Source organism: Microcebus murinus, chromosome 17 (genome assembly GCF_040939455.1).
Source record: "Microcebus murinus isolate Inina chromosome 17, M.murinus_Inina_mat1.0, whole genome shotgun sequence".
In the NCBI taxonomy this organism is placed as follows: domain Eukaryota; kingdom Metazoa; phylum Chordata; class Mammalia; order Primates; family Cheirogaleidae; genus Microcebus; species Microcebus murinus.
The window spans coordinates 12,479,485-12,506,885 of record NC_134120.1 but is presented as its reverse complement, the minus strand read 5'-3'; the positions used below and the strand labels follow the sequence as shown (position 1 = coordinate 12,506,885).

At 36.4% G+C, this 27,401-nt stretch overlaps 1 protein-coding gene across 1 annotated transcript in view; it reads left to right on the top strand.

The window, feature by feature from the left end:
• Window positions 1–27,401, top strand: part of PHLPP1 (PH domain and leucine rich repeat protein phosphatase 1) — a 220,835-nt gene that overhangs the window by 102,944 nt on the left and 90,490 nt on the right. Inside the window, exons 3-4 of the mRNA XM_012774470.3 lie at window positions 3,814–3,939; window positions 23,019–23,185. Of these exons, the coding sequence (XP_012629924.3) occupies window positions 3,814–3,939; window positions 23,019–23,185 (293 nt within the window). The remainder of the gene's footprint in view (window positions 1–3,813; window positions 3,940–23,018; window positions 23,186–27,401) is intronic.

Below are 27,401 nucleotides of genomic sequence, written 5' to 3'. Positions count from 1 at the left end.
ATCTGTTTAAAAATGTTACTATACTGCATATTGTCTAATGTAATTGAAATTTTTCACTCAATATAATGTTTTATAATAAGATTCCATGTTGCTTATATGGGCTTTATTTCTCCATAATGTTCCACTCTGTAAAATTACACAATTTCCATAATTTCCTAAGTAATTTCCCTGCTGATGGACATTTAGGTTACTTCCAGTTTTTTGTTGTTATAAACAATGCTGCTGTCATAGTCTTACGTTGATAGGCCTCCTGTAAGTACTTCTTCTGGGGCAGTAGTTTGCAACTAGGGTTTCTGTGCCCAAGGGATATTTGGTAATATGTAGGAGTGTTTTGATGGTCAAATGATTGAACAGTCAACCTATTAGTTAATATAGGCTTAAATTACGCCATGGAACCCCTCAACCCCCATCTCAGTGACTTATAACAGGTATTCCTCACTCACATTATATGTCCACTGTGGGTCAGTGGGGTTGGGGGCTGGGAATTTTTATTTTCACGAAGTTGTACAGGTACCCAGCCTGATGGAGACTCTGCTCTTTTGTACTTACAACGTTTGGGACACGTAACCTTCCTTTATTGCTTTGACAGGGGGAGAGGTAACTGGAGGGTCATTCACTGGCTCATCTGTGTTTAGATATAGAGGTGACCCGTGCCACTTCTGCCCACGGCTCATTGGCCAGAGCCAGTCACATGACTCTGCCTTAATTTCAAGTGGTCTGAGAAATATAGAGAAGCAGATAAAGTGCTTGGTGAATACCAATGTCTTTGCTGCAGTGGGACACTCTTGACATTAAAGGGCAGGGGCTTAGAGAGTAAAATATACAAAGTATTAGATGGTCCTACACAATGCACAATGAAGAACTGTTCAGAATTCCTATAATGAATAATTGCTATGATGACCTCCTTGGTAAATACTGCTCTGGGGTACATACTTAGGAGTGCAGTTACTGGACTCTGGAGCATTTATATATGCATTTACTTTTACAAGATGATGTCAAGTTGTTTTACAAAATTGTTGTACCATTTTACATCCACATCAGTGTTCAAGTGTTCTTATTTCTCTACATGACCACTGACACTTTATTAAACTATAATTGATAACGATAAACCACATTTTGATAACTGCATACTCCTGTAAATCCAATTTTCTAGCTGTATACCCTCCCTAATCCATTGCCACAATCAAGATAGTGAGCATATCCATCACTCTCCAGAGTGTCCCTGCGCCCTTTTGTGCTCCTTCCCTCTCATCCCTTCCCACTCACTCCTCACTATCCCCAAGAAACCTTCACCCTGATCTCTGTGAATATAGATTAGTTTAAATGACATTTTTAAAAAATTATATTTTTTGTTTGGTATATAGAAATACAGTTTATTTTTGAGTTTTGATCTGATATCCAGCCACCTTGCTAAATTTTCTGGCTTATTCAGATATGATGCCTATAGATTATCTTGAGTTTACTGTGTAGCTAATCATATCATACTCATAGTGACAATTTTCTTTCTTCCATTTCTTTACCTTATTATAATGGCCAGGACTCTTACAGTGTTGAAAAGAAAAAGTAGATATTTGAATCTTATAAATATGATTTAAAAGAGAGTGAAATCATTTACACTGGTTTGTTTTAGACATTTGTTAAACACCCTTGGTTAGCTTAAGTGAATTCATGTTCTGAGTTGCTAAAGTTCTGATCCTGAATGCTAAATAGGTGGTGAATGTTACTAACTGCTTTTTCTGCAGTAGGAGAGATGATCATATATGGTTTACTTCTTTAATCTGTTAGTTTGGTTAATGATTTTATAGGTCTAATAATGTTAAACCATTTTGCCTTACCTGAGGTAAATTCACCTTGTTCTTTGATACATTTTTTTCTGTATTACTGTATTCTGAGGAAACGTTTTGTTTAAGATAAGTCTCCATGACAGAGGTTGCCTATAATTTTCCTTTCTGTTACCCTTCTGGTATGGTCCTAGTTATACTTGTCTCATAGAATGGGTTGGGGTATTTTCCTTCCTTTTTGTTTGCTAGATGAGTTTGCATGAATTTGGAGTGATCTGTTTCTTATAACTTTGGTAAAACTAACCTGTAAAACTGTGTGGGCCTGATTTTTTTTTGAGAAATTAAAAAAAATACTCATTCTATTTCTTAAATGGTTATAGGGCTTATTTAGCCTTTCTGTTTTTTCTCGATTTAGTAATGTTGGCAAAATATATTTTTTCTAAGAATTTGCCACAAAATTATTTATATTTTTTAATCTCTCGTGAATCTGTACTATGTTCCCCTTTTCATTGTTAATATTATTTATAAATATCTTGTCTCTTTTTTTTTTTTATAAAACTTGCCAGAAGATTTCATTTCACCAATTTCTGTTAAGTGTTTTTCATTTCACCAATTTCTGCTTTTTATCATTGCCTTCATTCTGGGTTTATTCAGGTTTTGGTTTTGAATTTTTCCTCCCCAAATTCTTATGATACATACTAATCAAATTAATTTTCTACCTTCTTTTCCAATATGAGTATTTAAGAGCATAAATTTCTCCTTATTCATCTCCTTTTATTGCATTACATAAATTTTGATGTATAGTATTTTTATAATTGTTTAGTTCTAAGAATTTTAAAATTTTGATTATGATTTCTCCTTTCTCCTGTGAGTTATTTAGAAGTATATAATTTAAAAGTGTGTCATTTTAGAAGTATGTTATTAATTTTCTAAACATACATGGATTTTAAATTGATTTTTAAATTTTTTATTATTGACTTATAAATTAATTGCATTTGGTCCAAGAACATAGTCTATGTGATGCTGACCTCTTTGAAATATTTTTATACTTTCTTTGTGACTTGGCTTATGGTCCTTTTTTAAGTGAAACATAGGAGTTTGTGTAATATCATGTTACTTTATTGTTTAAATTTTTCCCCCATTGTGAAAAATTACTGGGAGTTGAAATTTGGTTTGACTCTAATACTGCATTATTAGGACTTGAAAGTTCTCGTGGTAGGGTTTTATTTCAGGTTAATTTCAGTTTCACAGTTTTTAAAAACTTATTTAACATGGTTGAAGACCTCTTTTTTAAAAAGATTGTGATTCAAGGCCGGGCGCTGTGGCTCACGCCTGTAATCCTAGCTCTTGGGAGGCCGAGGCGGGCGGATTGCTCAAGGTCAGGAGTTCGAAACCAGCCTGAGCAAGAGCGAGACCCTGTCTCTACTATAAATAGAAAGAAATTAATTGGCCAACTGATATATATATAAAAAATTAGCCGGGCATGGTGGCACATGCCTGTAGTCCCAGCTACCCGGGAGGCTGAGGCAGAAGGATCACTCGAGCCCAGGAGTTTGAGGTTGCTGTGAGCTAGGCTGACGCCATGGCACTCACTCTAGCCTGGGCAACAAAGCGAGACTCTGTCTCAAAAAAAAAAAAAAAAAAAAAAAGATTGTGATTCAGAGTAATACAAAAGTCCCCTAAGTAAAAATTCTAAGTAAAATCTTAAGTAAAACTCCTAAGAGGAAGTAAGAACCCCAGCACCCCATTGTGAGGTAAGAGAAAGGGAGTCTGGAGCAGTTTTAAACAGGAAGAAGAGAATATCAGTCTGGTGGGGAAATCTAATAAAGATAAAATTCCCCTTTTTTGGTTTACTTGTAATTCAGATTGGTTGGTCAGACACAGGAACTTAGTTGTTTTAAGTGATAAGAGGAACATATGTAGGGAAAGATGCAAATCTGTGCAGGCTCATTGATCCAAGATATAGTTAGTGAAATACGTCAATGGTTCTGCTGTCTTACTTGTTTTTGCTTCTCTCTGTTTATTTTTATAGGTAGAAGAAGTGAAAAAACACCAGCATTGTTTAGCATTTAGCTCCTCTGGACCCCAAAGCCAGACTTACTACATTTGCTTTGATACTTTCGCAGAGTACTTAAGGTGGCTGCGACAAGTCTCCAAGGTAAGCAAGCACTTACCCAGGAATCTGTTCAGCTTCGAGCTGGCTGAAAAGTTGCTTTCTGCTTTACCCAGGTCCAGAATACAGTTATACTCACAATTTTTTCCTCCAGATGCTGCCAGGGGTTAGCAATTTTTAGTTTTTTAAGAGCTAATTTTTGTCTGAAAAGTAGCTTTGTAAAAATTTTTTTTATTTGCCAGGTTTTGTTTATACTTATTCATTCAGTAGAATGGCATTACTGTCTTAATGTTGTAGATAAAAACATGAGATTGAGAATATTTAAGGGACTGGCCCAAGGTAGGACAACTACAAACCACAAAATTACCCAGAGAATTGTTACAAATTTCCCTTCTTCCTTTGACTATTTTTCATATAAACAGGCTAGTCTTATGCCATATCTCTTTCACCTTTATTCTGCCTTTTGAATAATTATCTTTTTTTGTTTTATTTTGACCATTTTCTATTCCCCTCATTAAGATTACCATGTCTCATGAAATAATATGTAGTACCTTTGTGTATGTGTATAATGAAAAACAATAACTTGATAATAAGTAAATGCTGATATTTTTACATCTCATTTATAGAATTATGTGTAAAATGATGGGGTAGATTATAGTACTTAGTGTGTTGTTTTTGGGTGTGTTTCTGAAATGATGAAACCTCTAGGGTGCGGGAACATTACAACGGAATTTGTTTTCGTATTTTTAATTTATAATCCAACTTGTTGTCCAAGTTCAATGTGATTCATATTGCTGTGTGTTGTAATTATTTGTTAAGTGAATGAGTAAGGGAATAGCTTTGTAAAACAGTTAACAGAAAATTAGAGAATCATGTATAGAAAGTTGTTTTGAAATACTGGCCACATTTGAATTATCAGGGAAAAACCCATTCTCTGATAACATGCTATCACTTAGGAATACTAGTTTCTTTTCTTTCTAGAGAAGAAGCAACAGAGTTTCAGTCGATAGTACTTAGTAGATTTTAACCTAACAAGTAAATGGAAGTCCTGTAATGTGTATTGCAGCAACCTTTTGGGAGAAAATGAGAAAGATGGCACTTTTCCTTCCAACTTGCATGTAGAATTCATGTGAATATTAGAGGGGATAATTACATTTGTCTAGCTGTTTTAAAATTACTCCTGTGATTGCAAATTTGACTAGATAAGTATTAAGTAATATTGGGCCTTTATATTTAAGTGGCTGTGCATTCTTTTAAATTGTGCTTTTATATGTATTTATATTTAAGTGGTTATATGGGTTCAAAGCAATAAGCCGATTGCCTTCATGCTGCTTTATTCAGAATAAAATGCCAAACTGTGATGAAAGTGCAGCAAATTTTTTTCTGTATGAAGATAATTTCTTTTTTTTTTTTTTGAGACAGTCTCACCTTGTTGCCCAGGCTAGAGTGAGTGGTGTGGCATCAGCCTAGCTCACAACAACCTCAATCTCCTGGGCTCAAGCAATCCTTCTGCCTCAGCCTCCCGAGTAGCTGGGACTATAGGCATGCGCCACCATGCCTGGCTAATTTTCTGTATATATATTTTTAGTTGGTCAATTAATTTCTTTCTATTTTTAGTAGAGATGGGGTCTTGCTCTTAATCAGGCTGGTTTCAAACTCCTGACCTCGAGTGATCCGCCCGCCTCGGCCTCCCAGAGTGCTAGGATTACAGGCGTGAGCCACCGCGTGCCCGGCCCAGATGTTGATTTCTTAAATAAACTTTTTATTTAATTATTAACTTTTCTTTATTTTGGCAGATGTTTATATTTACAGACAAGTTGCAAAGATAGTACAAAGAGTTGCTATAGACCCCTCATGCAGTTTCCCAAACACATCACCACATTTGTCAAATCTAAGAAACCAATATTGGTATATTACTCTGCCTCCAGACTTTATTTGGATTTCACTAGTTTTTCCATAGTCTTTCTTTTCCAGGATGTAATCCAAGGTACCACATTACATTTGTTGTCATTCATGTCTCCTTTTCTTTCTCTGGTCTGTGACAGGTTTTCAGTGTTTCTGTGTTTTTCATGACCTCGACAGTTTTGAGGAGTACCAGTGGGGTATTTTATAGAATGTCCTATGTGGAGATGTTTTAACCTTTTAGACCAAATGCAGTGTGATGCATTTGAGACCAAATGTCAGCTGCTTTACATTCTTTATGAAACAAATCAGAGGTATAAATTCTTAAACATGGCTAAAGGTGTAAATAGGAATAAACATAAATTATCAGGCTTACCTGGCGTATTGTTTTGATTGAAACAGTAATAACGAAAAGATTAATAGGCATTGAGTTGAATGGTGTTTTAAGCACTGGAGATACAGCAAAAAACAATTCCAGTCCCCCTCTCTTGTTAGGCCTTATGCTAGGGAGACAGATGATAAATAAGTAAGCACACAAGAAAGAAGGTAGCAAGTATCAGAGTGGTGTAATACAAGGTGATGTGTGACGGAGAATGGTGGGGGAGAGACAGCTCTTTTTGAGGAGTAAACTGGAACTTCAATTAAAGTAGTATAATTATTTGACGATCTGGTGGGAGGAGCTTTCCACACTGAGGGTAAAGAAAATGAAGGCCCCGAGATAGCAACAAAGGAACGATATAGCATGTGAAGTCAGGATAGGCAGGGGCTTATAGAATAAAGAGTTTGGATTTTGTTATTAATAGCAAGCCATTAAAGAGTTTACTTGCAGAAAGTTACATAATCTGTTAGTGGCTGTTGGGTAACCAGTGGATTGTAGAAGGCAAGAAGGGAGGCCTGACCCCCAGGAGGCTCTTGTCGTTAGTCTGGGCAGGAGGTGAAGGTGGCTTTGCAGGGAAAGCTGTTTGGGGATATGTTTTAGAGATCGAGTGACAGGATTACTGATAAATCATATACATGGGGTATGAGAAAAGGGCAGAAATAAAGAACGGCTTCTAGGTTCTACCTTTGAATTACTAGGTAGATTGTAGCTTCAGTCAGAAACCATAGCACTAATTAGACCCTTTATTTTTTTTACACCTTTAAAACTTTGGCAAAATACAGTTCTTGACTTCAGAGAGCTTCTATTGCAAGAGAGGGCAGGGAGGCAAAGCTCAAGAGGTAGATTATGAAATATCTATCTTAAGTTGGGTGCAAAAAATACTGACTTCTAACTCGTTTCTAGGGATTTGTAAATATCAGGTTAGCTTGGTTAGTATTCTTTTCCTGGTTGCTTAATGTGCCATCTCTATGGTCTAGTAGTGTAGTATATCTATAACGAGGCTCTCTCTCTGATTATCCAAACCATGAACAGCCATTAGACCTCTGTGACAGGAGACAGTGGAAGGTGAGGGGAGAATTGTGACACAGGAGAACATGATGGTGGCAGGATGGGAGAAAGGAGTGTTGGTGCTAGTTTCCCTGTCCACTGATTATTGTATCACCATTCCAAAACGTTTGATATGTGAGTGCTGAAATGTAGTACAATTATATGTAGAGGAAAATTCATGCATATATACTTACACAAAATACATTTTATACCTAAAACAAGGGTAGGTGAGTATTTCTAGGAGGGAGGAGAGATTTCAATTTAATTACTTTAAATTATTAGTATCAATTAGAACTAATTAGAATGAGAACTTTAACCTCCTTTCCCTTCAGAAAGACTTTGTTTGGAGAAGATATAGAGTGTGGGGGTAGCGTTTGAGTTTCAAAGTAAGGCAGATGGGAATTCCACTGTTTACAAGCTATGTGGCTATATCCAAGTTTCTCAATTTCAAGCTTTTTCATCTGATAGAAGGAATAGTAATAGCACTTACCTTTTAGGGCTTATGTGAGATAGATATACATGTAATGGACTCACACTGACACATAGTAAGTAGGTGTGTGTCCACGTGTATGTGAATGACTAAATTTTAACTAAGTAAATACAATAATTTTATGATGCATTCCTGCTATTATCGATTGGTCAATTTTTAAAGTATTATCTATTTATACATTTATGTTCAGCAGATAAGGACACTCATGTCTCACTTTGTCTGAGTAAATTACCTTTTGCTGCTCTTAACTATAGCATCCTTGTGGGGAAAGTAATTAAGGATGGCAGACATTGGAGAAAGAAGATTTCCTCCTAAAAGTTAGGGGTGGGGAATAGAAGGCAAAAACATTTTAGTAAATGCAGATTTTAGATATGGTGTCTTTCTTTTCTTTAATCTTAAAACCTAAATATGTATTTCAAAAATGTTTAGAAGTTGTTATAGTTAATGAATTAAAGGGCAAATGAGTTTCAAGGGGCTGATTAAAGAAGTTAGATATTATGTAAGAAATGAGTGAAGGAACTCCCTATTTGGATTTGAATACATATAAAATATGACCACAACTTTCTTTAAATTTCATATGTTGCAGATAAGTCTTAGTAGCTTTGTGACACTGTGATAATAGTATTTTTTAATCCAGCATGTGGGGAGGGTAGGTTGGGGCTGCTGAAAAGAGGGTGAGAATCTCAGTCCATTTGGGAATATGGGCATATAGAGAGGGAGTTTGGTGTAGATAAGGCTGACTGTTAAAAGCCCATTCTACTTCTAGCTTCCCCTTCAGTTGTCATCTGTTCTTCCTCCTAAGTAAGTATTAGGAAGTTAGATAATTTAGTTCACACTCAGGGTTACTGTGGAAACATTTAGTTTCTTTTTCTTTCATATTGATAAATAAAACATACACAGAGTGGATTGTCTTTATATCCTGATGTTTAAATGGAGATCCATTTGATAAAGATCTGAAAGAAAAACAAACCAACAACACAAAGGAATATCTGAGTTTCTGATTTTCAGCCACCATCCCACCCCAGTCAGGGTGGGAGGACAAAAAAGAATTCTAGTTATTTTTAAATTAAAATGAGTTAGATAAGTAATTTAAAAGGAAGGTTCTTTATTTTCAGTTCCTTTTTCTGGATTTTAGATATAAGTGAAGTGTTAATCTTTGTTCTAATTTGTTTCATTTGATTTGGGGAAAATTTATAAAAGTTGATTAATCAAATGTGTTTCTACCAAGATAGGCTCTTATATACTTTTAAGCTTAATGTTAGCACTTACTATTGCTTGCCAAAGTAATACCCAATGTAGTCCGTTTAGAGTTTTTATTTTGGATGTGCTTTAGTGGTAGAAACTGTGGAAGAGCTCCTTTGGGAGGATTACAATATCGGTTGTAAATTCATCCCTAAAATATTAATGCATGGCATGCTTTAAAAATTCAGTAAACATCCTATTGTATGCAATGTAAAAAAGGGGCTCTATTTGCTCAATATAGGTACATGTGTCCGGCATGTTTTCAAAGTGGTTGGTGGGGCAGTGATGTACAAAGGCAGAGGGTGGTAGCTGAGGGAAGAATAGGAATTGCAGAAGAGGTCCTTTCAGATATATGAGTAACTTCGTAGAACTCTGACCTGTCTGTCCATCTTTGTGGCCCACTTTTTAGAGCATGTTCATTTTAGACATGTTTGATCCTATGAATTCTTTTCAAAGTTAGTCTTTCATGTGAATCTATAGCCTCAGCCTTAGCTTTAATGTAGAAGTTTTTAGTAGCTTTGTGACACTGTGTTATCCCACTTTAAAGTCTGTTTCTTTATTTCATGGAAGATTAAAAGTGGATTCAGATCACTGAATTAGTATTGTATGCTTATATGTTTTTAACTCTTTATTATGGAAAATGTCAAATATTCAGAAGTAGAGATAATATAACACCCACATACCTATGACCCAGCTTCCACAATTACCAGCTCATGCCAGTGGTGTTTTATCTGTACACCATCTCTTCTGGATTATTATAAAGCAAATCCCAGACATCTATTATTTCACCCACAACTATTTGTGTGTGTTTATGTGTGTGTTAGAAGATGAGAATTCTTCTTACAAATACAATCACAATACTACTATTGATGGGTGTTTTTTTTATAAAATGGACAATTCAGGTAATTATGATAATTTTTTACAAATCTTCTGTTCAGATCACAAAACTTAGAGTTGACTCAGATGTCTTATTCCTGAAATAATGATGTAGCCTGCAATACCGAAGAGAATATACAGCACTTGTAGAAAAGGGCATATTGTGAGTCACTCTTAACTTTTTATCAGACAGATTGAATGTGCTCAAGCATTGATTAGCTAAATGATGATGAAAACAATTTACTACTTGGCACATTTCAAAATTTAGTATTTTGAATTTGAATTAGTAAAATGACTGAATTGAAAGGGATTGGAGCCCTGTAGTTAGGAATACTATATTTAATAATATGCACTTTTGACAGAATTATCTTAATTCTGTTCTGTAGGAGAAAGGAAAAAGGCACAGCATAATCTCTTTCCAGGACCTCAAACCTGGCCAGTTTAGTTGGTTATAACATGGTGGCAATGATCCCAATGTTATTAATTCAGGCCTCTTGAGGGCCATTTATTTGTCTGTGTCTCTTTCTCTGCTGATCAGTGGCTGATGTGATGAAAGTTACAGGTAACGGTGATCATCATGGTCATTATCTCTCCTGTGTAGCTCTTAATATTAACCATAGTATTTTAATTCTAGGCCATTAACTTGAAAAAAAAGTCACTGCAGTGACCTTTTGGTTGCTGTAATGTATTGGGTTCACCTTTAAGTGCACAGTGTAGGGAAGTTGGGGCCACATACTATGCTGAAAGATCACATGAACTGATGGGTAAGCATCACCCTTTAAATAAGAGTGAAACATGGTGAATCACAGTTGAACTTTTGGTTTCATTTGCTTAGAAATAGCGTTTTACGTTCAGATTTTAGTTAAAGAATACTTAACCAACCACTAGAGTCAAATCATTCTGGTCTAATAGGATGGAGGTTTCCATCATACAGATTCATGTCATTAGATGTAGTTGCAAAGAATACTTTAATATGACTTGGTTATCTTTCATACATGTTTTGCTTCTTGAAACATAGTTTAGGGAGTCTCCTGCTTTTTGTCAGCATGATCTGTCCTTTGTCCTTTAAGGATTGTGCTGTAGTTCATTGCATTGGGGTTATAATGGTAAGAAACTTTGCTCTCAGTAGTTTTCTCCTGAAAAGTCCAAGGCTTTTCTGGAAACACTTCACATTTTATACCCATTTTTTAGATAAAATATGAAGAGCCCTTTGATTTAACAAAGCTATGTAGAATGTGAAGTGGAACTGAGGGTCTGAATGACATGAATTTTAGCTTATAAAATGTGACCTGGTATCAATTCTGTAATGAGGATGTGAGGAAGGTTTGGATGTTTAGTATATGAGAAATTTGGGTGTAGGAAGACTTCAGGGAGGTAATGGGCAAGCTGAGTCTTTTAAAGGATACATAGGAGTTCACCATGAAGACAAGAAAAGAAAGTTCATTTTAAGAATAGGTAAATCATAGGCAGTTCGCAAAGATGTACTGTAAAGATATAATCATATCACAGGGGTCTGAACAGTGTGGAAAAAATAACTGAAGCTAAAAAAAGCAAAAGAATTCTGGCCAGTATAAATTGTTTCCTGCTAGTTGCATTTCATTTCCTTACAGAAATGTGACTATAAGTTGCCCACTATTATAATGAGCTTTCCAGCATAGTAATGAGTTTGTTATATATTATAAAAACTAATATTATGAAATCTTTATTACAGATATAAAGGAGCCATCTATGAAATTAGGAACTTAGAAATTCTGCTTTGAATTTAAGCTAAAGATGGAATATTTTCAATTGTATTGAATTTTGCTTTTGTTATACATACAACTTATTAAAAGAGTAAAAATAATAGAATTGTCTCATTACAGTTAGAATTATGTTCCATCTACCCATATCTTATTTCCACATTGCTAATCTTTTCTATTCTTTTATTTTCCTTTGGTAGCTGTTGTTTCAGAAATCCTAGTTAATATTCCTGAAGAAGAAGTTTTTACTTTGCTTCTAAAGCTATTTCAGTTTAAAACTATGTGATTTTATTTTTCCCAAAATTTTATAATCATGTTTTATACTAATAGCAAAGCTGCCTAGACTGCTTAGCATCTCATAAGGAAAGAAGCATGCTTTTGTGAAGCAGTGTGTATTTGTATATTTAGACTATTACCATTTTAAACTCATCCTCTGCACCTCCATCTCCCTTCTTCCTGTTTCCTCTTCCCTTCCTCTTGCTTTCTCCAGCTGTGTTGGCTTTAGCAGGGCTGTACCTCCACCTGCTCAGCAGGGAAAGGGAGGGAGGAAAGAGAGGACTCTACTCTGGTCTTTCTTTGTGGCAGGCACCATTCTAGGCTGCATGTGGGTTGTCTGGACTGCAGCAAATGGAAATGTGTTCCTCATGTTCCTGCTGGAACCCTGGAAACATTTTCCTAGGAATCATTAAGGAAGCTTGTTTGGGGTCTGCACTACTATTATTAGTATTTCCAAATATTTGTGGATTTTGTCTGTATATTGTTAACTTTAATAAAATACATTCTGGGTTTTAAGGGATGAACTTATAGCTACATTTTAAAGTTGCAACATGTTATTTTAAGATTCTAAAGGCCCCTTGTAAAGTATTTGTGGAGAAGATAATATTAATTATTGTTATTTTCTAAAATAATTGTGTTATTTGGCATTTTCTTTGAAAGTGTTCTTTAGTTTAACCTTGAATTGTAGTTGTCATTAAATGGCTCTTAGTTCAGAGACTTAGAATAGAATTTAAGATTTGAAAAAGCTCTTGTAGCCTCCCAGACTTCCCCCTCCCTCAATGTCAAGAGTGTTTCAGACATCTGTAGTGTCTGATAAGATAGTTCTTCCTTACAATTGAGCTAAGTCTTTATTCCTTTAGCTTTGACACATTGATCCTAGATTTGCTCTCTGGTATAACACAACATGATTCTACTTCCTTTCCTATTTCATAACTTCTAAATATTGTTGCCTTACCCTGATCTATGTCCTTCTGTGGCCCTATTCCCTCCTTAGCATCTATTTTCAGGAGAACCATCTCTGGTAATCCCAACAATTCCCTCTCTCACTTGGTTCTCAGATCCTCTATCTAGTAGCTTCCCTTCTGGGTGCTCTGTGGTTTGTGGATATACTTGCAGATATTATCTGGCCATCACAGAGTATGTGACCATTATTTTCCTTACTTTAGACATTATGTCCAAAGTAAGTATGTTATGTATCTGTGAGGTCAACTCGAAAATAAAAACACTTTTGTTTTGCTGTTTTTCCTCCCCCAACTTGTTGGTAGATATATTTTGTTAATAGCAAAATTGTTTACCATACCAAATTGATGGTGTAATGACAAAAATAGTGCACATAATAGTTTAACTAAGATTTTTATAAGTTTTGCTGTTTGGCAATCATGGTTATAGATACTTAATAGTAGCCCTGTGAGATAGATGCTCATACTATCTCTTGGATATTATCATCTTCAGTTTGCAGTTGAGGGAATTGAAGTATAAAATATTCAATTACTGTTTTATGCAATAGGTTCTATTGCCTTGCTCCTTTTATTTAATTGTACTTTTAATATTTTACAGTGATCAGAAGGGTCTAAAAACAAACCAAGATTCAAATAACAAGTAAGATCTACAAACACTGTCAAAATATTTTATATACAGAGTTGTTAGCAGAATCCAGGCAGCTCCAATTGTATGAAAAAGGTGGTTTATCAAGCAGTTACTAAAGGACACTTGAGCACAGCCACTTTACATTGATCACTGATCTTTTTAAATGATAATTATGAAGTATTTAAGGAATATGAGATGCCTTCTGAATCATCTAAGGCAGATTTAATTGTTTTCAATATTGAGAGGACTGCTGTTGTCTGATTCTTTGCAAAGTGGTCAAATATTGATATATCAAGAACTTAGCATATATAATTAATCAGATCTCTGTATCTGGTCATGTTCTATTTTGAAATTAAATCCTTTTAATCTGGGGTTAGACCAATTTAAATATATATATATATATTATTAAAAGTTTAGTGTTCCCATTATATATTAATGCTTACTTATCATGGGAGTCCCTAGTGCTGAATTTTCTCCAGCTATTCAGAAGGGTTAAATTCTTCTACCCACTGGTCTAGTTTATAATTTTATAAAGCAGGAAATTGTGGAATAATTGGAAAAAATCTATGAACTCTATATTAAACATACTGGACCTTGTATGTTAGACTTGGAACTTAAACATTGATGTTTAAAAATTTAAATACAAAACAAGTAGCTTAATTTTAGTCATATAATTGATCAAATATTTATTTATATTATTTCTTTTACTAGAGAGCGAGTATGTAAGTTTTTTGTGGTTTGCTTCTCCTTTTTCAAGGAGATACCACATATGGGAGAACGTGGCCATGATTTTCTGAAACATTCCCAGGTAAAAACATTCTAAAGAGATTGTTTACACATATTTTGCCAATAAGGAAATGAGGCAGGAACTCTTGAGTTCAGATTTTATCTCCACCCAAGCTGAGCTCTATTTTCTTGTTGTTACCGAGAAACACAATGGGGTTTATGTGTGTGGAGGAGAGATAACTGTTAGAATGACACCGGTGGTTTGTGATTTTGGAAGGCTGTTGGTGCCATCTCCTCTGTCCCCTTACAGTTGCTTCTGACTCATGAAGAATGAGGTACCAGGTCCACATTTTCACTTTTGGCTACACACTGAGCTCGCTGGACAAATACAGCAGAAGTGCCTGTGAATCCACGGCTCATTTTGTCACGGGAGGGGACTGTTACTGTTGGGAACTGTTATTGTTGACGTGGAGCTCTAAGGATCGGATCGTGTTCTTGGCTCTGTGCTTGCCCTCTTGGCACCACTGCATGTACATTGTTGAATTATAGTTGTTTAGAGGTCTCTGTCCTCAAGAGGCTAAGCTTGTGAAGACAAAGACTGCATCTCTCCAGTCCCAAGGACAGTGCCTGGTTCATAAAATGCCAATAAAGAACATATATAGCACAATTCACTCAGGTTTTCATGATGGCCGTAAGCATGGCAACTCCTCATCTCTCTCCCTGTACCCCTCCTCCCTGGCAAAAAAGAGTGAGAGATGCCTAGGAGGATCTCTTAGTCTAGATTTCTCTATATTGGTATAGCTTGGTGATTGAACAATGAGCCAAATGTATTGTTTCTTTATCCCGTAGCTCTTTCCATACTCTTTTATTTTGGGGTTTGTTAACTATATTTTCACAGGTACCTTAAGCCTATCTTAAAATCATAGGTATCCTTCTGCACCCCTAACCACTCTTGGCCTCATAGAATTCCATCTCTCATTTTTACCTATTAATGACAGCCTCTCTGGATTTTCCTGTTATCTTCATTGATTTGCCACTTCATTAGCTCTAATAATTTAAAATTAATTTGCATATTTTATTTTATATTCCATATTGTTTAACCTTTTTAAGGAAAAGAAACGGTAAAGTACTGAAATTCCAGATAAAATTTACTGAGTCCAAAATTGGTAGCTTGATATGCTCCTATTAGGACATTATTAAGGTATATATTATAATTAATTTTATAGGAAGATTTTTAGTATCTGTTGTTAAACAGATTTTATAGAATGATAATTAGTACAGAATCAAGAGATGAGATGTCATTGTGAAAAGCTCTGGGGTCAAGCAAAAGGCATTTTTATAGAAGTTTTTAAAAGAAATAATTGCGTGTTTTGGAGCAGTAGGGATTAAAATTTTTTTAAATTGAAATTTTTTGTTTGATATAAAACACTGTAAAATTGTATTGATAAGGATGAAATTGAAGCAAGTAAAGCTGTTAGAAGTTGCTTAACTGATAAAGATTAATAAACTGTATTCTAAATTTATACTCTCCCACCTCATGCCTTCCCAAAGCATTTTTGGGAGGGATGAGAATGAAAACTAGGTCAGTCGAGGTTAAGAATTATTTAGAAAAGTCTGGTGAACTCCCCAGAGACTATCCCTGTAGCCAGGGGCGTAATTTCCTAAGCCACTAAAGGGTAGGCCAGAGCAATTAATGACTCATAATGCCAGTTCACAGCAATCTTTTACTTTACACAGGCTGAATTATTTGTGCTATTTAAGCTGCTTTGACCAAACCTTTCAGAATCATTTTGCTTAATTTTGAGCATGCGATGCACATAATAAGGATAAATGTAACTTTACTAAAGTACAAAGCGGACAAAAAAATCAGGTGAATGATACTGCGAACTTTCCCTTGTCTATAAAAGATGATTATCCACTAAGTGAACCATAAAGAGTAATGTGAGTGATGCAGAATACAGTCCTATTATAAGGGAAGATGATATTTAATAATTTTGACAGCTTGGTGGGGATAGGTTAAGGATAGGACAGATATATTGCTTTGGAAATGCAACTCAGCTAGACTTAGAACAATGACATTTTTTGACATAAGAGTCCTCTGGATAGGCAAAGAAATGACTCAAGAAAGTGTCCAGCTGTGTAACATGTTAGAAAATTTGTGGATGCCCATTTAAGTAATCTGAAAATCTTGTTGTTCATACTATCATTTTTATTTTTACCCTGTAGTGTTCTTTGGGGGAAAGCCAAATGAGAGCCAAATGAACTTTTCCCCCCATATATGTTTACAAGTCATTTGGAAAAGAAGACAACCTAGGCAGGTAGTTGGGATTCATGTTCATTTTCCTATATCTCCCAGAGTATGTAGGTTCATGCGGGAAAAGTTGCATTTAATTTACTAACTCTAAATTATAAGCTTTAAACATTTTCTTGTTGTTAATATAGACTAGAACTGATTTCCTAAGCCACAATTACCTTTAACTGATCTAAAACCTGAATTCAGTCACTTGTAGTTCATTGATGGTTTGTCTTTGATTGCACTTTATCTGTATAACTGCTTAGGGTGACAAGAGCAATGGTTTACTTGGTCTACAGAGCCTCTTCTGATTTTTTTAAAATGAGAAAAGTGTTATTACTATAGCCACTTATCAAGCTGATCAGGGAAGATATTATTTATTCTACCTTAGAGATGAGGAAACTGGAGGTCAGGTAGATGAAATGACTTACCTAAAACCACAAAGCTTGTCAGTAGAACCCTTTGCACACACCCCTGCAGACTGTTAAGCCTATGCCCTTTCTTCCTTCTATCTGTCAAGTTGCTTGGGTCTCAGCTTTGTGTCTTTTACTGTCTTGAAGTTTTTGAGTACAAGTAGAGTAGCTTTTGCCAAAAGGAAAAATATTCTGATTATGAGATCCTTTAGAAGTCCTTTTTTATAACAAAGATTTGAGGCAATTTTATACGTGCCTGTTTCTTTCACTTTCTTTCCAAATGTCTGTGACCTCTTACACTTTTCTTGTAACTTTTAAAATTTGATTAGGTGCTCACCAGGTGGCACTGCTATTGCCTATTTGGACAGGCTGTGTGAGATTGGAGCGGGCAGAGCCCATGATGTCAGGGAATGATGCCCAATAGGGCTTCTCTCTCCTCTGAAATCTGTGTTTGGTCAGCAGATGGTCTCCTCTGCTTCTCTCGAGGAGGACTCACTATCTTTCACCACATTGTCTTCATTTGTAAGGCTTAAACTTATCTTAGGGACTACATCTAATTTTCTTTGCTCTAGTTATGTTATTATTTATTATTAGGGTTAGAGGAGCCTCCATTCTGGTCAGATCTAAACTTCTTCCAAGTCCTGAGCTGATGGCATTGAGTTACGAGTACAGGCTTTTGTTTAAACTCTGATCCTGTTGCTTTAACCATGCGACCTTAGGCATGCTCTGTGACTCAGTTTAACCGTTATCTCTGAAATGGGAGTAAGCCCTTACTACATGAAGTTGTTGTGAAGATTAAGCACCATGTCTTAAGTTCATGGAACAGTGCCTGTAACAAAGGAAGCACTACCTAAATTTTAGCTATTATTATTGTGGTTACTATTACTTGAAAAAATAAAAAGAACATTAAAGGCTACTTGCTCTGAGATATGTATAGGTAGTTTTCTGATTAATTTTATTTATGTAGGTCTTTATCATTTTAAGAAGGATCTTATCAGCTGCTGTGTAGATGGGTCAGAGTTTCTTTGGGTCACCCAACTGGTAGGTTTTTCAGTTGGGATTCAAGCAAAACCTTCTAACTAGAGTGCTTTCCTCTTTGTGGTGGAGTCCTGGTGTTCCCAGGTGGGGCCTGGGTGGAAGCACTTAAATCTCCCATTCTATAGCCAGGGCAGGGGACTGGGCAGACATGCAGCCAGTGGTAGCTTTTATGGTCACTTTGGCAGCTCACTGTCCATGGCCATCATGATATGTTGAATTTATTTCCTCACTCTAGATGTTCCTAGTTCTGCCACAGCTCCTGTAAGACTGCTTGCACTTGTTGTAGCCTCGTTACTGTGGTTTCCTCTCCCTTGTTTCCAGCAGAAACAGCTTGTGGTCCAGAATGAGGAAAGGAAGCAAATACAGCTTGACGTTTAATCATTTTATCTTAGTTGTCCAAAGGGAGTGTTTAGCGTGATCTTTCAGTTGAAATAGAATTTGTCTTCTTTAAAGTGATCTTCACGTGAATGAATACATTAAATGCAGAGGTAAACTGGTGAGCGGGAAGGGCTGTAAAGTGATCCATTGGCCATTCTTCCAGCAGGTAAGTTTTGAGGGTCGCACCAAGTGCTAAGCATAGGGTTATATCAGTGAACAAAATAGAAAAATATCTGCCTTTATGGAGCGGACAGTCTAGAGACAGATAAAAAATAAGGAAATTACATAATACATTTGGCCCTCGGTGTCTGCAGGTTTCCCACCCCTGGAGCCAACCAAGTGTGAATTGAAACCATGGATACAGAGGGCCAACTGTGCTATGCCATTTTGCTATCAAGCACCTGAGCATCTGCGGATTTTGGTATCCAAGGGGGTCCTAGGACCAATCCCCTGTGGATACAGAGAGTGGACTATATGTTGGTGATTACCTCTCACTTTTTCTCAGAACCTTTCCACACTTACTTCCCATTCTGCTCACATTTAAAGCCAGCATCCTTACAGTGGCCTGAAGGCCCCACAGCATCTGCTGCTCACCTACCCCCTGACCTCTCTGACCTTATTGCCAGTCACCATCCCCTTGTTCTCAGTGGTCCCCATGTCCCTCACACATGCCAGGCACATTACTTTCTGCTGGCCCTAACACTGGCTACTTCCTCTGCCTGGAATGTTCTTTTCCTAGATAAATCCTTTTAGCTGACTTCCTCTTGTCCTTCATGTCTAAATGTCACCTTCTGAGTGACACCCACCCTGACCAACCCGTTTAAATTACAGTCTACCACCGTTGCAGCAATCCTGCTCCCTCACCTCCATCTTCATGTTCTGTTTGTTCCCAGAGGACTTACCAATTTTTAACATCTAATTTATTTGTGAGGAAAGCTTCATAGGGGCAGGGATGTTCATTTTGTTTACTAAAGTATATTAAGTGCTTACCTAGAATGGTAATTGGCACCTAGTAGATACTCAGTGAACATGCTGAATAAATGAAAATGAAAAGCACTTTTCTATGGAAAAGATAGAGAAGGGATGTATTAGTTTCCTGTGGCTGCTGCAACAAATTAATAAAACCTTCCTGCTTAAAAGAATAGAAACTTATTCTCTGACAGTTCTAGAGGCCAGAAATCCAAAATCAAGGTACCAGCAGGACCTGGTTTCCTTCAAAGGCTCTGGGGAGAATTCAGGATAGAATCCACTCTTTGCCTTTCCTGGCTCCTGGTGGCTGCCAGTATTCTTTGACTTATGGTCACATCACTCCAGTCTCTGCCTCCATGGTCACGGTGCCTTTTCCTCTTCTATCGTACAATGCCATCTGCTTCTCAGATAAAGATCCATGCAATTGTATTTAGGGTCCACCTGGATCATCCAGGGTAAGCATCTCCTTGTCAAGATCCTTAACTTAATGACATCGTTCATCATATTAGGTAATATTCACACTTTTGCCATTTAAGATAATATTCATAGATTCTGGGGACTGGGACATGAATGTGTATTTCTGAGGGTTACCATTCGCCCACTACACAGTATTGGGGGATCCTTCGATTACAGGAGGAAGAATTGTCCCTGGTGCGCCACTCATTAGAACACTCGATTGGGAGGAAAATCAGAAGACTGCTTTCATCTTTTTTTCCTATTTTTACTGAAATTTTTATTGAGATCATATTATATTTTTCAAATTAAATACACACACATATACACAGAAGAATACAAAAGATAATACAAATATAATTTCCATGTACCAGCCTCCCAAGTTCTTAACATACTGATACAGTTGCTTTGTATCTTCTGCTGTTCCTCTTATAAGGAAATAAACATTACAGATAAAATCTCCTGTCTTCCCTATTTCCATTTCCCTCCCTTCCTATCTAGAAACAGTCAGTCATTAATTTGGTATATGACCAATGTGTGGTTTTACAGCCTATTGCACATATAACTATTTATATATAATATGGAGTTGTATATGTTCGTGTTAAAAATGTGTTTCCTAAATGGTATTATACTGTGTGAAGCATATTGCAATTTGCTTTTTTATCAATTCAGGTTGATACCTGATCTAGTTCATTCATTTTAACCACAGCACCAAGCAGCTGGTTCTCTCTATCTCTCTCCTGGCTTCAGAATATGTAAATCCTAGAGAAGTCCTCTGCTTAGCCTAACTTGGATCCCCTTGTTGGCACCTGTTGGATCTGTGGCTTCAGCAGATGGAGCACTAGGGTTGCTCATGTGGGAGTACATGCCTATCCTATACACGGAACATCAGGATACTTTGTTTGCAGCTCCCCTTAGGATCACATGTGTTTGAAGGACTGTACCAGGAAGAACTGGAGAAAGGATTTGCGGCAGACACAAAACACAGATTTCTACTCAGGCTTCAAGTTTGGGCTTGGACGTTACATCCTCTGGGAAGCCTTCCTGATCCCTTGGGATAGTGTTCTGTGCTATTGCACTTTCTATTATTATAACAACTATCATGCAGTATCTTAATTGCCATCTCCTCTTGATGTGTACGCATTCAGGACAGAGTGTGCATCTGTCCTGTTTTATGGTTGTACCTCGGAAAATATAAGGTCTGGCACACACCCTTCGATGCTCAACACATAGTTTTCAATGAATGATTCCACTGACTAACAGAACTTTCAATCTTACTTTCTAGAAACAGGTTCCTGTCAACTCCATAGCTTTTGCACCTGTCTTTCAGGCCCATTAAAATTCTGTTTCTTTTCACATCTGTTGTTTTATATGAGTGGTTTGGCCCTGTTTGGAATTTTCTTTTTCTTATTTAATGGTGAAAATTCAAGGAAAGATAAAACTGCTGAAATGCAAACTCAAGACTTCCTCTGTAAGATCTTTTGGGATGAGTCCTGCCCAGCCCTTTTCACCCTAGGGTCCCTTTACATTTTATATGTGCACAGTAATTTATTTCCAATCTCAAATATGCCATCAGCAGAAAATATTTTATGCGAATTTACTTCTGAATACCTCTTTAGCATCAGGAGAATTTGGATTCCAATGGATATAAAATGTGAATTACTCTGTTTGGAAATAGCAGTATTAGTGGTAATAGTAGTTAACATTTACTGAATACTTTTTCTGTGTGCCAGGCACACAGAAGTAGGTACTAGCTTTATGCCTATAATGCAGATGAGAAAACTGGATCTTGGAGAGATCAGTGATCTGCTCAAGTTATCTCAGCTCCTAAGTGATGGTGCTGGGATAGGAATCCACACACTGGGAGTCTAGACCCACAGTCCTAAGGACTCTATTCTATTGCCTTCTGTAATTAATAAAAGAAACCTGAGCTTTGGCAATAGCAAAGGACATCAGATTGATCAGAGATTAAGAGTAAAGCTTCTGCCCTAAAGCTTTGGTAACAATAAAGAGGGAGAATCAACTGGAGTCTTAGAGCTATATTCCCATGGTCTCTGTGAGGAGAGGAGCCAAGATGTGGGGTGGTGCGGCTAAAGCCGCATGCTTTGGCATAACCTGGCAGTGTATTCCATGGAACATTGGCGAGAACATTTGAGAAATAGAGGGTACCCAACATATTTTCTGTCTCCAGCATGCAAGTTGGTCTGTAGCCCTAGGATCATGGCTATGGCAGGAGTCATTTAACCAGGAAGGCATTGAACATCTGGATAAACATTTAGACATAAAATAAGTTTTACATAGAATACTTACATGTGAAGCAAAGCACAATGAATCTATAAGCATCTCATTGAAACTGTGGGAGGGACAGGCAACCTGAGAAGTATATAGCAAGTAGGTAATGGAACCTGATTATATGATACTATTATTGAAGATGTGTACAAGGCCATTGATAAACTGCTTTTTTTTGTTTGTGCTATTTTAAATCAATGTATATATACAAGAACTTTCATACATTTGATTTACATCTTAGTGTCTATCTCCTAACCCTGCATTTGCTTTAAAGTCTTGTATTATTTAGCTCTGAATTTTCTTACCATGAGGTAGAATTATTCCTTATATTTTTAGGAATAAAACTCCTACATCAGAGGAAATTACGGATATCACTAAACCTGATGGGATAATCTGTATTATTTTGAACTTGTCTCCTATGCTAGGTTACTATAAGCACCCTCCTAGGCAGAGGCTCTGTTTTCTGTACTAGGTACAGTCATGTATCACTTAGTGATGGGGATATAGTCTGAGAAATGCATCATTAGGCGATTTCCTTATTGTGTTAACATCATAGAGTGCACTTTTTTTTACACAAACATAGATTGTATAACCTACCATACACTAAGGCCATATATAGTATAGCCTGTTACTCCTAGGCTACAAACCTGTACAACAAGTTATTGTACTGAATGCTGTAGGCAGTTGTAATACAATGATAAGTATTTGTGTACCTAAACATGTCTAAACATAGAAAGGGTTATACGTAGCACTGTAGCATTATGATGGCTACCAAATCACGAGGCTATAGAAATTTTTCAGCTTCATTATAATTTATGAGACCACCACTGCATGTACAGTCTGTCATTGACTGCAGTGTTATGTGGTGCATGGCTGTCAATACTCTATTAGTTATGCTTGGACTAACAGTGCTACTTGCATAGTGTGTCTGTTCCCAAATGTGGTTATCTTATTTCTATTCATAGAAAGTAATTATAGGATAAGTGGATGGTATTAAAATTAAATTGTACTTTTATCCCCACTGTAGGTTGCATCGCAGCGCATTAGCTCAGTGGACCTCTCGTGTTGCAGCCTAGAGCATCTGCCTGCCAACCTCTTCTACAGCCAAGACCTCACTCATCTCAATTTAAAACAAAACTTCCTAAGGCAAAACCCTAACCTTCCAGCTGCCAGGGGGCTCAATGAACTGCAAAGGTGAGCCTGTGGAAATGGGTGGCTCCTTAGGGAGGCACAGGGGCAGAAGCAGCTTCTGATTGTTATCTCTTGAATATCCTGACTGGAAAAGCTACAGTGTATAAACTTTCTCTTTCAGAGAGCAGAGTAATAGAACTTTGCTTATTAGGACATTGTCAATTCTCATTCTGAATTTTTTCCAAAGTTTTTGCCTTTGAAATTAGTGCTTTATGATATTTATTAACTAGATAGATTTGTATAAGAACAATCAATCCTCTTTCAATCACTTTTATTCCTTAACCTATCTAAAAATGCATCTGCAAAAAGTTAATAACATTGGATATGCTACTTCTGAGTTTCAGGGTTTTGTTCAGATTAAATTATTTCTTTTGAAATTTACGGAAGATCTGTTTTTTCAATGGAAAGACATTTCCTTAGAAATTTAAGAACCAAGGTTTAAATCCATTGACACCATGTCATCTGAGTGATTAGTATATATGTTTGAAGAGTCACATGTTAAATAAATAGGTTTGCTCCTTTATAACCAGAGAGAAGGAACTTGACTTGCACGTCTCCAAAACAGATGTCAGAGTTTACGATATTCATTTCCTTTCCTTTTGGAGCAGTAATCAATCTTGATTCTGCAGTAAATTAATCCTCTGATATTTATATATTTGTTGCAAACGTATAAAACTATAACTGTAAAAGAGTATGTTTTAAATAAATAATGGCCAGTTCATTTGTTTTTATATGACTGGTATGATAAGAGGTTAAACTGGTAATTAACCATTGTGATTCTGTGTTTATGGTTTTTAACATTCAGAAAGAATAATCCAACAATTGCTTATAAAGCTTGTGAATATAATTGGAAATGGAAGAGTATTGTAATTGCCTTTTCAGATAATTGTGAATATTCTTCTTTGATACTATATCAAAACTTGACAAGTGGTCATTTCTTAATTGTTAGTTCTAATATGAGATCTAAAACCTTTTGAATTCTTTAACATTAAGATCCATTGAATATCCATGCCCCATTTTACTGCATGAAGTGTTGGTCATTTGGAAAGTACTGGTTTATTGGGTAATATAGATATTCCAAATATTAACACATTCATTGTACAATTTCAAGAGTTCACATATGTTGATAGCACCACTTGATCTTATTAGACAAGTCTTTAAGTATTAGGAAGTTTCAAGCTCATTGTAGAAACAAGTTTTCCAAAATTTTTATTTTCTATCAAAAGCTTAAAGGCTGGGCGTGGGGGCTCACGCCTGTAATCCTAGCACTCTGGGAGGCAGGCGGATTGCTTGAGGTCAGGAGTTCGAAACCAGCCTGAGCAAGAACCCGTCTCTACTAAAAATAGGAAGAAATTAATTGACCAACTAAAATATATATATACAAAAAATTAGCCGGGCATGGAGATGCACGCCTGTAGTCCCAACTACGCAGGAGGCTGAGGCAGGAGGATCGCTTGAGCCCAGGAGATTGAGGTTGCTGTGAGCTAGGCTGATGCCACGGCACTCACTCTAGGCTGGGCAACAAAGTGAGACTCTGTCTCAAAACAAAACAAAACAAAACAAACTTAAAGGTTATCATGGGCAACAGACACCATCAGTTTTTTTCTAAAGCAACCTTCTCACTTCATTTTTAAGAAAATGGCTGCCAAATACCCAAGTACAAATAACAGTAGTTTGTCAGTTCTTGCAAGTAAAAATGGTACTCCATGTAAATAGTGATTGGTTTGGCTTACAATTAAAATCATCATACAGGTGTCTTCCTTGAGATAGCCATCATGCTTTAGTATGCACCAGATGTGCTTTATGTTTACTTCCTACTTTATCACCCATAAAATTAAAAAGACATGCACTCAGGGGTTGAGATGTAATAAAAATAACTTACCTGTACCATCAAGGACATTCTTAAGTAAAACTGGCATTACAGACTTTTTAAAAGAATATTTCTGCTGCAATTGCCTGGCAGAGAAGAACATAGAAGAATATAACGACAACTGGGACAATTTGGTACTGCAGTGAATTAGTTACATAGATAGTAGAGACTCCAATAAGGATGTTGTACTTAAGCAACTCATTGTTCCCTGTAGCTGATGGGTACTATGAAAGTAAACCACAGTGGACTTCTCAAATTTTGGTTTTTATGTACCCTATGTATTGATATTAATCTTTGTACTGATACTACTGCAATAAAGTTAATATGATATGATTTTTTTTTTTTGCTGAAGGATTACGTCATGATTCAAAATCTGTTCTGAGGTTTGAAATTATTTTGAAATCTTTTTGTGTATTTCACAGTAGCGTAGACTTCTGCATTTCTATTATAGAACATCAAGGACTTTTTGTTATACTACAGAATCCTGGTGTCTTAGAAAAGAACAGGGCATTAGAGTTCATTTAAATGAATGCTCTCTTTTTAGAGGTGACATCTATGGGGATGTTAAATGCCAAATTCAGGTTAATAGTACTTTCTGGGGAGGAAGTTAGGGGAATGGATTAAGGAATGGTTTGAAGAGGATTTCAACTATATCTGTATGTAATGTTTATTTCTTTAAAAAATAAAAAGAAATTATAAGGAAAATGTTAATATTTTGAAAAGCTGAATAGTGAATACCTCGATGATCACTATTATTATTTTCTGTATTTTTCTATTTGAGTATTTTGTAATAATCCAAAACTTTAAACAAGAAGAAAATTAAAATGTTTCTAGGCTGGGTGCAGTGGCCTGTGCCTGTAATCCCAGCACTTTGGGAGGCTGAGATGAGAAGATAGCTTGGGGCAGGAGTTTGAGACCAGCCTAGACAACATGACGAGACCCTGTCTCTACCAAAAAAAGGGAAAAAATTAGCCACACATGGTGGTGTATACCTATAGTCCCAGCTAATCTGGAGGCTGGGGTGGGGAAATCACTTGAGCCTAGGAGTTTGAGGCTACATTGAGCTATGATTGTGCCACTGCACTCCAGTCTGAGTGACACAATGAGACACTATCTCTTTAAAAGAAAACAAAATAAAACAGAAAAGAAAAGAAAAAAAAACACCCTTCTTGTTACATAGGAGAATATGATGCTCCCAAAGAACCAGTATTTGTGGAATAAATAAATATCCAGATGGAAGGATATTTTGGGCATGCCCTACTTCACTAGGGTTCAAGTCCTGCCTTGCCTTTTAGTCACCTACTTGACCCCCCATATCTCTTGATTCTGAATCTCTGTATCTTTTGAATCCATCCTCTGTTCCCCTCTACTCTCATCTCTCTACTATACATACCTTCTCTTAGCAGCTGTCATAGTAAAAGAACTTCTCAGCTCTCACCTGGACCTTGTACTACCTTGGAGAACTGATTGTCTTACTGTCATTTTCCTTCTGCAGGTCAGACTTTATTATTATTGCCTGTTATTTTATATGTTTCTTGGTTTTTGTTTTATTTTGTATTTATTTATTTACATATATTTTAGATAGATAGATAGATAGATGATGGATGGATAGATAGATAGATATAGACAGACAGGGTCTCACTTTGTCACCCAGGTCAACGTGCAGTGGTGGTATTCTTAGCTCACTGCTAAGAATACAATTCGGGGCTCAAGCGATCCTCCTATCTCACCCTCCTGAGTAACTGGGAATTCAGGCACATGTCACCATGCCTGGCTAATAAGATCTCGCTATGTTAGGCTGATCTCAAACTTCTGGCCTCAAGCAATCCTCCTGCCTTGGCCTCCTAAAGTGCTGGGATTACAGGTGCCAGCCACTGCACCCAGCCTTTACTTTACAAAGTTTGCAAACTTTAAAAAAGTTTAACCTTTTTTCTCCATCAAAGTAATATCATATATAGATTTGTAAAAATCTTAATAAGCAATAGGTTTATACTAAAAAAATAGGTGCCTGAAGCTTTAGCCCATCCTTATAACCAAGTCCTGCTCCCCAGTCTTCTGGCTCTTTCTGCTGTTTTCTTCCGTCTCTTTAAATTTTATACATGTACTACTATGTTTTGATTTTTCATTAGGGAACATTATATGTTGACTTACTACTGTGGAAGGTAAGGGTTTAGTTCTTTTTCATTATATCACACTCCCTCTGCGCCATGTCACATGCACAAACTTCTCCTTCCCTGTTCTCTCAATAATATATTTTTTTGTTAAATCAATATCCACTGTTCACATTATTATGCGCATGGAACTATTATCCACAGATAAGGTGTTTATTTTATTTTTTTTATTTTTTTT